We start from the raw sequence: 14,300 nt of genomic DNA, 5'->3' as shown, positions 1-14,300 counted from the left end.
ATGCTCCACACCTCGTCCCTCTCAGATTTTGGAAGGCACTTCAGATTCTTATATCTTGGGTTGGGTGCTGTAGCTATCTTTGTGTTTTGTCAAATCTGCAATGAAAGTGTTCTTAAAATGAGCATGTGCTGAGTCATCAACCAAGACTGCTATAACATAAAATATATGGCAGAATGCAGGTAAAACAGAGCAGGAGACATACAGTTCTCCCTCAAGGAGTTCAGTCATAAATGTAATTAACACACTATTTTTTTAATGAGCGTCCACAGCATGGAATCATGTCCTCTAGAATGGTGACCGAAGCATGAAAGGGATATGAATATTTAGCATATCTGACATGTAAATTCCTTGCAATGCTGGCAACAAAAGTGCCATGTTCTCACTTTCTGGTGACGTAAATAAGAAGAGGGCAGCATTATCTCCTGTAAATGTAAACAAACTTGTTTGTCTTAGTGATTGGCTGAACAACAAGTAGGACTGAGTGGACTTGTAGGCTCTGACTTTATATTGTTTTGTTTTTGAGTGCAGTTATGTAACAAAAAAAATTTACATTTGTAAGTTTCACTTTCACAACAAATATTATATTACAGTACTTGTATGAGGTGAATTGAAAAATACTATTTCTTTTGTTTATAATTTTTTACAATGCAAATATGTATAATAAAAATAATATACACTTTGATTTCAATTACAACACAGAATACAATATATATAAACATGTAGAAAAACATCTGAAATATTTAATAAATTTTCATTGATATTCGATTGCTTAATTATGTGATTAAAACTGCGATTAATCACGATTAATGTTTTTGAGTTAATTGCATGAATTAATGGTGATTAAACGACAGCCCTAGTTAAAATACCTAAATAGAGGTGATGTAATTTATTATACATCATTATATAAACCCAGAACACTCAGTTAAAGTTAAACTTAAAGAAATCCAAACATATTAAGGTTTGGAAATGCACAGTTAAGGCACTAAAACACCAACCTGTAGTGACACCATGTAATTAATCATAAAATTATTATGGTTCGTAATTTTTTTTTGGTTCCAGATCAGACTGAACTCATTAAACTGATATTTAACGACACACCTCACCCACCTTGTGTCTCAAATAGTGGATTGACTACTAGTGCGTGTTATCTAAGCATCGATGTATTGAATGTGTTTTTTAGATCTTAAAATATATTGTGTTTAAAAATATTCACTTGTAATAACAGCAGCTTTGATTAGTTAACATTTCTGGTCCTGCACTTCGTATCCAGTCATGTTAATATCCTTTTCCCTTTTCAGACAAAAAGTAATGATGACCTTTTAGCGGGAATGGCTGGTGGTGGGGTGACTATGACCAATGGTGTGAAGGCAAAGAAGAGCACCTGCACATCCACAGCATCTTCAGCTTCAGGGACCACCATGAACAACCTGGAGAATAAACCCAAGACTATTACAGGTACAAGGAGATATTAGTCTCAAAGGGTTGTTTCCTTGGCTTTTTTTTTTTGTTCTGTTATGAAAGCATTGCAATTCTTCCATAGGCAGGGACCAAAGCACCTAACGAAGAGCTCAGCAAAGGCCAGGCCAAATAGAGCACTCTGCCAATGACCCTTCTCACCCAGTTTGTATTGATAATCCTTGTATTGCAAATCCTTCATATACTATTTTTTTTATATTGGTCATTTAGCTTTTTCTGTAGTGGTATTCTCTGGGACCAACAGCTAATGTAGACTTATGCTGCTAAAATAATCCCTACTTTGGGCATTAAAGGTTTTAGGCAAGGGATGGATATCTTCAATATTGGGTATTGTGCTAAGCTAGTAATCTCCACGGATGTACGTAATTAAGGATACATAATTTTGTAAAGTCTTCAGGCAGGTCTGACATTCCCTAGTGTTTATCACCACACAATTAGTAGAAATATGTTTGTTATCTAATTGCTACTTTTGGGGCTCAGTAAAGTTAATAAAATTGTAAGTCACCTTACAGTAGAGAAGTGATGATACTGCTCTCTGCTTCAGCATTTTTGAATGAGAATGGTGAGAAATTGAATTTGATGGTGAGAGTATTTAAATACTCTGATTTCATTCTTGGATCAGAATATACATGTTTATAAAAAGTACTCAAATGGGAACGGTGTTCCCATACCTAAAAGTGAAGATGTAGCTATGATCTGTGAACTTAAAGAGAGGATATCAAGTATCTTACATATAGTTACTCTTCCTTTTTGTATACAATTTATTAGAAACTTTAGGGGAGAATCTCTTTTCCTCTTGCAAACAGTAGGTTTTTTAATCCTTGGGGGGGAGCTTAACATGTCTTTAGACACTATAAAGAATGTTTAAACCTATTTGAGACTCTCATAAATAGACTGTACATATTTCATTTTCGAAAGTGTGGTTTAGAATGGCAGCCATTTTATAATCGTAGCAAAATATATAATCTTATATGTAATTTCATACATGTACTCACGTTGCTGATTTTTTTAAATGAATTAAAATTAAAATTTTAAAAACATACAGGTACGAGTTCCACAGCCAAGCGTAGCACATCATCTGGAAATAAAGAATCTAGCTCTTCTAGGGAAAGAATACGTGATCGTTCCCGTCTGAACCAAAGCAAAAAACTGCCTTTGACAGGACAGGGGACTAATGACACCATTCTGGCAAAACGCTCCCGTAGTCGTACTAATCCAGAGTCTGATGTTCGGATGAGTAAATCCAAATCGGACAATCAAATCAGTGACAAAGCTGCTTTGGAAGCTAAAGTGAAAGATCTTCTGACTTTAGCAAAAACTAAAGATGTGGAGATTTTACACTTGAGGAATGAACTCAGAGATATGCGTGCTCAGCTGGGCCTTAATGAAGATCAGCATGAGGGTGATGAGAAGTCTGAGGAAAAAGAGGCCATTGTTGTTCACCAACCAACTGATGTAGAGTCTACATTATTAGTGTTACAAGAGCAAAACACTGCCATCCGAGAAGAGCTCAACCAATTGAAGAATGAGAATCGAATGTTGAAGGACAGATTAAACGCATTGGGCTTTTCTTTGGAACAAAGGCTAGACAACTCTGAGAAACTCTTTGGCTATCAGTCTTTGAGCCCAGAGATCACAACTGGTAACCACAGTGATGGTGGTGGCACTCTTACATCTTCAGTGGAAGGTTCTGCTCCTGGTTCAATGGAAGATTTGTTGAGTCAGGACGAAAACACCTTAATGGACAATCAGCATAGTAACTCCATGGATAATTTAGACAGTGAGTGCAGTGAAGTTTATCAGCCACTTACATCAAGTGATGATGCTTTAGATGCTCCATCGTCTTCGGAGTCTGAAGGAGTACCAAGCATAGAAAGATCTAGGAAAGGAAGCAGTGGCAATGCAAGTGAAGTTTCTGTAGCTTGTCTGACAGAACGGATACACCAGATGGAAGAGAACCAGCATAGTACAGCTGAGGAGCTTCAAGCAACACTTCAGGAACTTGCAGATTTACAACAAATAACTCAAGAGCTGAACAGTGAGAATGAAAGACTTGGAGAAGAAAAAGTAATTCTTATGGAATCCTTGTGCCAGCAGAGTGACAAGTTAGAACACTTCAGCCGACAGATTGAATATTTTCGCTCCCTTTTAGATGAACATCACATCTCGTATGTTATTGATGAAGATATGAAAAGTGGGAGGTATATGGAGTTAGAGCAACGGTATATGGACCTTGCTGAGAATGCTCGTTTTGAACGAGAGCAACTGCTGGGTGTCCAGCAGCATCTGAGCAACACTTTGAAGATGGCAGAGCAAGATAACAAGGAGGCCCAAGAAATTATAGGGGCACTGAAAGAACGGAACCACCACATGGAACGAATTATTGAGTCAGAGCAGAAAAGTAAGGCAGCATTAGCAGCCACCTTAGAGGAGTACAAAGCCACAGTAGCCAGTGACCAGATTGAGATGAACAGGCTAAAGGCTCAGCTGGAGCATGAAAAGCAAAAAGTGGCTGAACTGTACTCTATACACAACTCTGGAGATAAATCAGATATACAAGATTTGTTGGAGAGTGTCAGGCTGGACAAGGAAAAAGCAGAGACTTTGGCCAGCAGTCTGCAGGAAGAGCTGGCTCTCACTCGCAATGATGCCAATCGATTGCAGGATGCCATTGCTAAGGTAGTGTTCAAACAATTATCATTCTATATCTTATACATATAAGCCTCCAAGCCTCCCTCTACTGTTCATAAGTTTTTCAATTTGTTCCTTGGATGTATGTGACCAGTTATGAGCTTTGCCAGAATGTGCCTGTATTCAAAATTTTTCTATTGGATCTTATGTACAAAAAAAGTGTGTCCTTTTATGAAGCTTTTTACACCTAAACTCAGCTGTACTGGATTACTCGTATAAATGACACATGTTTAAGGGAAAAAATAGATATGTAAAACCTTAGTGGAATTAAGCAGATCATTGGTTTTTAAATAAAGCGATTGTGGGACATCCTTAAGCAGGTGTAAATAATTTATAGCTGATTTACCTAGGCGGTGCCTCATGTATTGTACTATAATATTCTTTCTCAGTAATTGGCATAAAATGATGAAAAGATTAGCTCAGGGCTTAAACCTTGTTCTTGTAATCACGTTTGTGTGTGTGGGATGGGGGAATATTACTCTTTTTTTTTTTTTTTGGCTGCTTCTCATTTCAGCTTGTGATTCAGTATTATTCTGTTACTTCTTCACTTGTCATGTGGTGGGATGCTTGATAGATTCTGAAATAAATTCAGCTCGGAAATAAGAGCTTAACTGTGAAAGTGGTCCAACGTGATAGTTGCAGTGCAGCCAAAAGTTAGGTATGACATATCACACTTTGGTCCAGATATAGCAACTCCTAATGAATTCACATAAAGCTTCTCAATTCACTTAACACTTCTTGATATTAAATTTAGTTCTTATGAGATTTAAAAAAATATTTTAAGGATGATGGCTGTGGCAGTGAAATGCAACCAATTTTTATTTTGAGTTCATCTTTGTCCTGAATTCATTATGGTCATTTAATGGTTTTTCTTCAGGTTGAAGATGAATACAGAGTCTTCCAAGAAGAAGCCAAGAAGCAAATTGAGGATCTCAATATGACTCTAGAAAAGCTTCGGGCAGAGCTAGAAGAAAAAGAGACTGAAAGAAGTGACATGAAAGAAACCATCTTCGAGTTGGAAGATGAAGTAGAGCAGCATCGAGCTGTGAAACTTCATGACAACCTCATCATATCTGACTTAGAGAGTAAGTGATATGAGTTCCTCTTGATGCATCATATTTTAACTTGAAAACAGCTGAAACAGGATAGTAAAAGTATTTTAATTGTGGTTTGCGCACTTGTGGTTTGAAATCAGAATAAACCTTGCAGAAAGAATGAATGAATCTTAGAAGGAATGAACTCAGCTTGACTTTGGACTTGCAGGACTAGTTGGGGATGGGGCCGAACACGTGTAAGTTGAGAAAATATGAACTGGCAATCTTGAGAATAAATATGAATCCTCAATGCCATTTTGAGTCAATTTTCAAGCAGAACAGCATGTAGTTATAGATTCAGATTATGGCGTATTACCTGTGATTATTGGTTTAATTCTGTCTGGGAGAACCCAAGTTCTCTTATCTCTCCAGTACAGCAAAGCTATATAAACTTCCAAAAGTTAAGTATGTCTACATCTGTGGATAATTTGGTTGTTCCTAGACCAAGAAAAGTCTCCCTGTTGAAGAAAATGTATTTTCAATGGAGAAATTGAACAGGGACCCTAAATAATTTTGCATATACTGTTGTCTTCGTGGTCACATCCATGTGTACTTGCTCAACTGTGAAACTGAAAATGAATTTGGCAGCTCTAGTTGGGAAAACTCAAGCAGGTTGGGAAAACTTTCTATCTTGCTGTCTCTTAGCGTCCATTTCCTGAATAGCGTGGCTCAAGACTCACTTGAAGCATCCAGCAAAAATCATGCCTGCCAGTCTTGCCTAGCACTTCAGTGGGGAGTGTGTCTGTCTGAAAATATAAATATCGACTGTCATGATTACAGAGCTGCACCTCTGTCCCTCTTCTGGTCCTTCACAGTGCATTCCCGCAAGTGTCAGGCTTCATGCCTTTTACATATCTTGGTATGAAAGTCTGCATTTGCCCCACTCTGAGTCCAAGACTTGGGCTACAGTACCTTGTTGATTAACCATGCTCACCCAGCAGATCTGAGTTCAGAGACCTGCAATTCTTCCTTTTGGGAGCCTGTGACCAGCAGTATACAGTGACAAAGCATCCTTCTTAGCATCAAAATATATTTTGCGTCAACAGTAAGGACAAAGCATTTAAAGAATAAGGATTTTAAAATCAACATTCTACATGCATGTCTGTCTTACACTCACAAGACTAAGTCTTTAGGTAACTTCAAGAGACATAACATCTTTAGATGCCCCGGCAGGTGTCTTCATATCAGTCTACTTTCCCTGAACTGCCATAGTTTGTTGTTCTTCTGTGTTCTTGGGCTTTGGTCTTTCTGGACTAAATCATTCCAGTAGGCTTAGCAGAAGATCATGCCAGAGTTCTCACAGCCTATGGCTCTGCTATGGTCACTTAACATCCCTCAAATATTTCCTTAGTGGTAGCTTATCTTGAGCCATTCTTTCTTTTCCTTCTTGTTTTGTCTTTACAGTCCCCTATAAAGCGAAATCATATGGTAAACACTCCAATAGCCAGGTTAACATGCAGTATCCATATAATATTACCAAGCAGTTCCAATTTTGTCACATAGACCTGTCTCAAAAGGGCTGTGTGCAGTCATGAGGCTGCATACCTCAATTCAGTCAGTTAGCAGACCTATATCTTGCTAGGCTCAAAGCTCCATGAGAAATTCCATATCTTCTTTGATCTGTTATCTCAATACTAATCTGTTTTAGTTGAATTTTATGGATAGTAATCTGATGTAATAGCTTCAGGAAGCATCCTGTATTGTAAGTAGAGGCAGGAAGGAGAGTGACACCTTGAGGTAGCTGCAAAGTGTGGTAACCAAATAATAGTATAATTAAAATCTGCCTTTTTGTTAATACTCTTCTCATAAATCAATACCTTTAAAAACTCTCATGGCTTCAAAACTAAAATTCTTACAATAGTTCTTTAGTGTCACTGCTTCCCATAGAAAAAAAAAGAGCAACCCCTTGAAGAGGAGGAGCAAATCTCTTTAGGACTTGTGCTCAGAGCACAGATCTAGAATCTAAAAAATTTAACAGATGGTGGTATTAAAGTGACAGAAAAATCCATTACAACAGCAAATTCTCTAATATTAATAGATTAACCAATTCCTTTGACCTTGAATTAGTCTGAGATGAATGGCCAAATACATGGTGTCCATGTTAATGGCTTTTTAAATGTAGAGAATTTTTCATTACATGTTTCTGTATATAGCACCATTCAGAAAAAGCATGGTTCTCCACATTAAAACAACTAAACCATAGTAAAAAAGTAATAGGAAAGAAAAGTCTTTGGTTTAGATTTAAAAAATAGGATAGAGTGACTGCTGTAGCTCTTTGAGGAGAGAATGTGCTGAGTGTCGAACTAACTGTAAATGACGGGGATGATGTGAGAAGCAATAAATAGTGGCAGAATATTAATAAACAATTGGACAATTCACAAGTCCATAAAAGTAGGAGGGTGTACTTCATAACTGAAATTAGTAATAAGACCTTGAAATGAATTCAGTTTAATGAGCAGCCAGAATAAATAATGGAGTGACATATGAGAAGCTCAAGTGCAGGAAGTTAGGTGTCATTCCTTTGAATAGCTACTAGAGACCAGAAAGATGAAACTGGGAATATAACAAAAAGTGTATTACAACAGTCTGGGCATGAAATTCAAACTTAGTTGCATGAGGAATTTAATTGTAGATAATGTTCAACAGCTTGCGAAACTAAATGATCTAATCAATATGAGCAGTAAAATTCAAATCACTGTTGAAAAGGATTCTTACTATAGGTTCTTGTCCACCAGTACATGTTTGAGAGGACCAAAGTTAGCACTAGGAGAAAGTGAGGACACATAAAATGTCTCATGCCATCATGTCTTTAAAAAAACCAACTGTGTTTAATCATTGTGACATGACATTTCCCTTCAACTTAAAAAAAGAAAATCCTATTGTATAAGCTTGCAAAAATTACTTTAAAAGAATGCTAAGGTTCCCAGGTTGCAAACTAAAAAGTTAACAAATTCCAGAATAAAGATTGCAGGTGTATTTTTTTACACCAGTGCAGCACATTTATACTAGGTGCAAAAATTCCCAGTATAGCTAAGCCTGTATTTATTTTTTTTTTTTTTAAGAAACATTACACTAGGTGGCGTTTTTGCTCTGGGTTTGGATGCTGGGTTTGAAAAACCAAATGAACTGAACTGAAAGTCTTTTTTGGTAAAATAAGTATGCTAAATTGTCTAGTAGCCATTTGTTTTTTATGTAAAAACCAACCCCCCAGCTCTCTAAAACCGAGCCAATAAATGTTGAATGAACACTTGAAACACATGCTCTTGGTGAAGTTTGTCTTTATAACAGAGATTAGCTACTTAAATTAGCACCTAGGTTGTCAGATTTTCTTCTTAAAATCAAGATGTTTGTATATACATTTAATGCAAGATATTTTGAAACACAGATGATGACGATCTCTTAAAATCTCAGTGGAATTCAATCGTCTTAACTCTTGCTGATGTTGGGTTATTTATACCACTTTTATTATATGGCACACAAAATGATTCAATTTATTCAACGCAAGTGAGTTTTACTAATAGTAAAATTTGAGACCTTAACACAGGTGACTTCTTACTAAAATTTGACACTGAAAGCGTTAATCTCTGCCCAGTAAGACTGATCACTTGGACTTAACACCTTTATGTGACAATAACAGAAACTCAAACACAAAATGGATAAGCGAAAAGCCAGTGCTTTGGTGTATTTGTGATCCAACCCATTTTCCTACTATAGAAAGCTGTATTATTTAAATCATTATTTTATTATTATTTGTAGTAATTTAGCATGTAGGAGTCCTGGTCTTGGATCTAGAAAACCATTGGGCTAGGCGCTGTTAAAACACAGAACAAAAGATTGACACTCTTTGGGCAGGCACTATCTTAGAATAAGACAAAAGACAGCAGATGGATACAGGCAGAGTACAAGGAAACAATGAGACAGTTTTGGTGAGCATAATAGACAAGTGGTCTTTGAACAGCAGTGTTACAGCTATTGTTGGGTTCACCAATGTACACCTCTACCCCGATATAATGCTGTCCTCGGGAGCCAAAAAATCTTACCACGTTGTAGGAGAAACAGCATTATATCGAACTTGCTTTGATCCGCTGGAGCATGCAGCCCCGCCTCCTGGAGCGCTGCTTTACCGCGTTATATCAGAATTCATGTTATATCAGGTCGTGTTATATCGGGGTAGAGGTATACTAACATAATTATACAGGTATAACTCTGCTAGTGTGGTTGCAGTTATACTGGTATAAAGATACTCTACTTTAAGGGAAATAGCTATCCCAGTAAAAGGCTCCTTTATACCAGTATAATGCATGTACACTAGGCTTGTAGCGGTGTAAATATATTGGTAAAAAAATCATACCAGTAACAGGCAGTTTTACCAGTATAACTTTTAAATATAGAACAGGCCTACACTGAGCATCCACAATTCAAGAAAAATGAAAAGCTTCAACCATGCTGTACTCCTCTGTCAGGATTTGTGTTGACTGTATATCTTCTCTTGAAACGTTTAGGCTTTGTCTACGCTATAGGAGGGAGATTGATCTAAGTTGTGCAACTTCAGCTACATGAATAACGTAGCTGAAGTTGATGTACTTAGATCTACTTACCGCGGGGTCCACACTATGCTATGTCGACTGGAGATGTTCTCCTGTCGACTCACCTTGTGCTTCTCATTCAGGTGGAGTACAAGAGTCGACGGGAGAGTGATCGGCAGTCAATTTAGTGGGTCTTCAGTAGACCCGCTAAATCAACCGCTGATGCATTGATCGCCACGCATCAACCCCCTGATAAGTGTAGACAAGCCCTAAATCTAGAAGACTAAGGTCAGGTCTACAGTACAGACTTCTGCTGGTATAGCTATATCACTCAGGAGCTTGAAGAGGTATGGTCCCTGATTGACATAGCTGTGCCAGCAGAAGGCCGTAGTAGAGATGCATTATACTGGCAAAACTACACTTTTATAATTTGTTTCCTTTGTGGAAGGTGTATTTGCTATATTGGTACTTGGCTGGTATAATCTGCGTCCATACTTGGAGCACTGTTCTAGTGTAATATTCTGGTGCTTCTATTGTAGGTATAACATACGTGTCTTCAGAAACTGAGTGCCTGTGCGTGACTGTAGATGAGTGGTTTAAGTTTAACAACAAGCCTATACTAGAACCTCATAGTTTCGAACCTCAGGAATTGATGTTGTTTGTAACTCAGAAATGTTCATAACTTCAAACAAAACATTATGGTTATTCTTTCAAAAATTTACAACTGAACGTTAACTTAATACAGCTTTGAAACTTTACTATGCAGAAAAAAAAATGCTGCTTTCCCTTTATTTTTTAGTAGTTTACATTTAACACAGTACAGTGTTTGTTTGGTCTGTGTTGCTGCCTGATTGTATACTTCTGGTTCCAAGTGAGGTGTGTGGTTGACTGGTCAATTCATAACTCTGAGGTTCTACTGTATTGTGTTACAGTAGCTACTGAGGGAAGTAATGTTTACATGTGGGACAAACATTTATCTTCAGTTGTTCATATTCATCTGTTGTTCTACAGTTGCTAGTGTTTCTCAGAGTGAGAGGAAGTAAATGCCATGCGATTTATTTTGTGACGAACAATGCAGCCAATATGGCTAAGATTAGGAAAGTTTTGCAAGAAAATACGTGACACATGGCTGCACATATTTTAAAATTATTGTCAAAAGACTTGAAAAGAGCAAATATCATGACCCAAGAAGAAAGATGGAATGCTTTTGCAGATTGCCTATAAGATTTTGTTTTAGATTGGCCCAAGGGAATAAGAGTAATTGATGCATACACAAGATATAGATGTGATGGGTTCCCCTCCCCCCGGGTGCCACCTGATGTACTGATGTACCACTGAGCCCACCTGGTCCACCAGTCTGGGCTCCTTTACACTGTCCTGCCAAGCCAGGCCCTCAAGTCTCCTCCAGCACACACACAAGTAGGGACACCCCCAGCTGCAGAAAGACACAGACACTGGAATCAGCTCTGCATGGGTAGGCTTCAGCTAGGGAATTGCCCAGCACTCCAGTGCACACCCCCTCTGGAGTGTAAACCCAAAATTGTATCGTCTTGCGCCGCACAGAGACCTGTACAGCGTACGGTCATGACATTCGCCCCCTCCCCGAATGTGGAGGAAGATCTGCACAGCTTTCCCCCCCTCCCCCAGTTATGAATTACACAAACTGGTTTTAGAGAAAACAAAAACAAGTTTATTAACTACAAGAGAGAGATTTTAAGTGATTATAAGGTTAGCAAACAGATAAAGCAGATTACTTATCAAATGAAACAAACACGCAAACTAAGCTTAAGATACTAAAGAAACTGGTTACAAATAGTAATTTCTCACCCTAAATGTTGTTTTAGGCAGATTGCAGTGGTTCTTGAAGGCCAGATGCTCATGTTTGCAGATTAAAACTCCAGGTATTTTTCACAGGCCAGACACGTTTCCAGCCTGGGCTCAGCTCTTCTCCTCCTCTCCCCCTCCCCCCACTTTGTCTTTGTTTCTTAGATGTTTCCAGCAGTCATCCTGGGCGGGGATTCAGTGAAGAACGAACACACTTTGTCACTCCCCTGCCTTAAATAGGTTTGGCATGTGGTGGGAATCCTTTTGTTTTCCAGTATCGGAGGGGTAGCCCTGTTAGTCTGTATCCACAAAAACAGCGAGAAGTCTGGTGGCACCTTAAAGACTAACAGATTTATTTGGGCATAAGCTTTCGTGGGTAAAAAACCCCACTTCTTCAGATGCATGGAGTGAAAATTACAGATATTTATGCCTGCATTGCTAAACAATAGAATACCAATTGCAATGTATTTTTGGATGTTTTCCTATATTTTCAAATATACCGATTTCAATAACAACGCAGAATACAAAGTGTACAGTGCTTACTTTATATTTATTTTTATTACAAATATATGCACTGTAAAAAACAAAATAAATAGTATTTTTCAATTCACTACTTTCATAAAAGTACTGTAGTGCAATCTCTTTATCATGAACATGCAACTTACAAATGTTGATTATTTTTGTTATATAACTGCACTCCAAAACAAAACTGTGTAAAACTTTAGAGCCTACAAGTCCACTCAGTCCTGCTTCTTGTTCAGTCACTAAGAAAAACAAGTTTGTTTACATTTACGGGAGATAATGCTGCCCACTTCTTAATTACAATGTCATCTGAAAGTGAGAACAGGTGTTCGCATGGCACTGTTGTAGCTGGCGTCGCAAGATACTTACATGCCAGATGTGCTAAAGATTCATATGCTTCTTCATGCTTCAGCCATCATTCCAGAGGACATGTTTCCATGCTGATACCACTCATTTAAGAAGAAAAAAAAAAAGTGTTCATTAGATTTGTGACTGAACTCCTTGGAGGTGAACTGTATGTCTTCTGCTCTGTTTTACCTTCATTCTGCCATATATTTTATGTTATAGCAGTCTCGGATGATGACCCAGCACGTGTTGTTTGTTTTAAGATTACTTTCACTGCAAATTTGACAAAATGCAAAGAAGATACCAATGTGAAATTTCTGAAGATAACTATTGCACTCGACCCAAGATATAAGAATCTGAAGTGCCTTCCAAAATCTGAGAGGGATGAGGTGTGGAGCATGCTTTCAGAAGTCTTAAAAGAGCAACAACTCTGATGCGGAAACTACAGAACCCAAACAACCAAAAAAGGAAATCAGCTGTCTGCTGGTAGCATCTGACTCAGATGATGAAAATGAACATGCGTCGGTCTGCACTTCTTTGGATCGTTATCGAGGAGAACCCATCATCAGCATGGACACGCCCTCTGGAATGGTGGTTGAAGCATCAAGGGACATAGGAATCTTTAGCGCATCTGGCATATAAATATCTTGCGACACCAGCTACAATAGTGCCATGCAAACACCTGTTCTCACTTTCAGGTGACATTGTGAACAAGAAGCGGGCAGCAGCATCTCCTACAAATGTAAACAAACTTGTTTGAGCGATTGTCTGAACAAGAAATAGGACTGAATGGATTTGTAGGAACTAAAGTTTTACACTGTTTTGTTTTGGAGTGCATTTTTTATACATGAATTCTACATTTGTAAGTTCAACTTTCATGATAGAGATTGCACTACAGAACTTGTATTACGTGAATTGAATAATGATATTTTGTTTTTTACAGTGCAAATATTTGTAATAAAAAATAAACATAAACTGAGCACTGTACAGTTTGTATTCTGTTATAATTGAAATCAAATATATTTGAAAATGTAGAAAACATCCAAAAATATTTAAATAAATAGTATTGTTATTGTTTAACAGTGCGATTAATTGCAATTAATTTTTAATCACTTGACAGCCCTAATTATGACACAATCATATCCTAATATTACTATAAAAAATATGGGAAGCAGTGTCAATAGACTTCATGGTTTGTTAGAAGATGACAAATAATTGGTTTGAAGAAGCTTGTTGAGTAATTGCTTCTTATATCAAAGCCAGTAAAATAGCCTTTGATTCTGAATTCATGTTGAAGCTGGCAAAGACTTAAAAAAAACACCCAACAACCCTGATTTGAAATTGCAGTTAAATGATGGCAAAATTGGTGTTGAGAAAGCATTAGCTGGACGTTATATCATGTAATTTTCCAGCATGTGATCAGTCATCACATGCTAGTTTCCAGTCACAACAGAGGAATCAGTACTTACTCTTCAATATGCAGAAGTTTATGTTGAAAGTGGGGTTCTGCCATTAGTAATTCATCTGCAAGCCTTGTTTCCATTATTTCAAAGTCTTGTTCTCCAATGAAACACTGAAAAATTTAACCACTATTTAGTAGTGAAAATCTCAAGTAAATGTCCTGGGAGAAAACAAGGTTATGATCGTGACAGTAGCTGCTGTAGAATAACTGTTTTCATCATGTGGCCTGGGGCATTCAAATCCTAGAAACCTGCATGCAAACAGATAAGACTTCAGAATTAATTTCTTCAGCATCTTAATTCAGAAAGTCTTGAAAGTATCCTCAGTGGATCTGAATAGCTGGATTCGGTGGTAACTGAAT

General features: G+C 37.6%; 1 protein-coding gene across 1 annotated transcript in view; it reads left to right on the top strand.

The window, feature by feature from the left end:
- The window catches only part of SPECC1L (sperm antigen with calponin homology and coiled-coil domains 1 like), a 100,961-nt gene that overhangs the window by 25,854 nt on the left and 60,807 nt on the right, over positions 1-14,300 (top strand). The window contains exons 3-5 of the mRNA XM_044989866.1: positions 1,299-1,455; positions 2,522-4,155; positions 5,045-5,252. Of these exons, the coding sequence (XP_044845801.1) occupies positions 1,299-1,455; positions 2,522-4,155; positions 5,045-5,252 (1,999 nt within the window). The remainder of the gene's footprint in view (positions 1-1,298; positions 1,456-2,521; positions 4,156-5,044; positions 5,253-14,300) is intronic.

This window comes from Mauremys mutica, chromosome 16 (assembly GCF_020497125.1).
Source record: "Mauremys mutica isolate MM-2020 ecotype Southern chromosome 16, ASM2049712v1, whole genome shotgun sequence".
NCBI lineage: Eukaryota > Metazoa > Chordata > Testudines > Geoemydidae > Mauremys > Mauremys mutica.
Note: the sequence above shows the minus strand (reverse complement) of the source record. Positions and strands in the feature narration are given on the sequence as shown.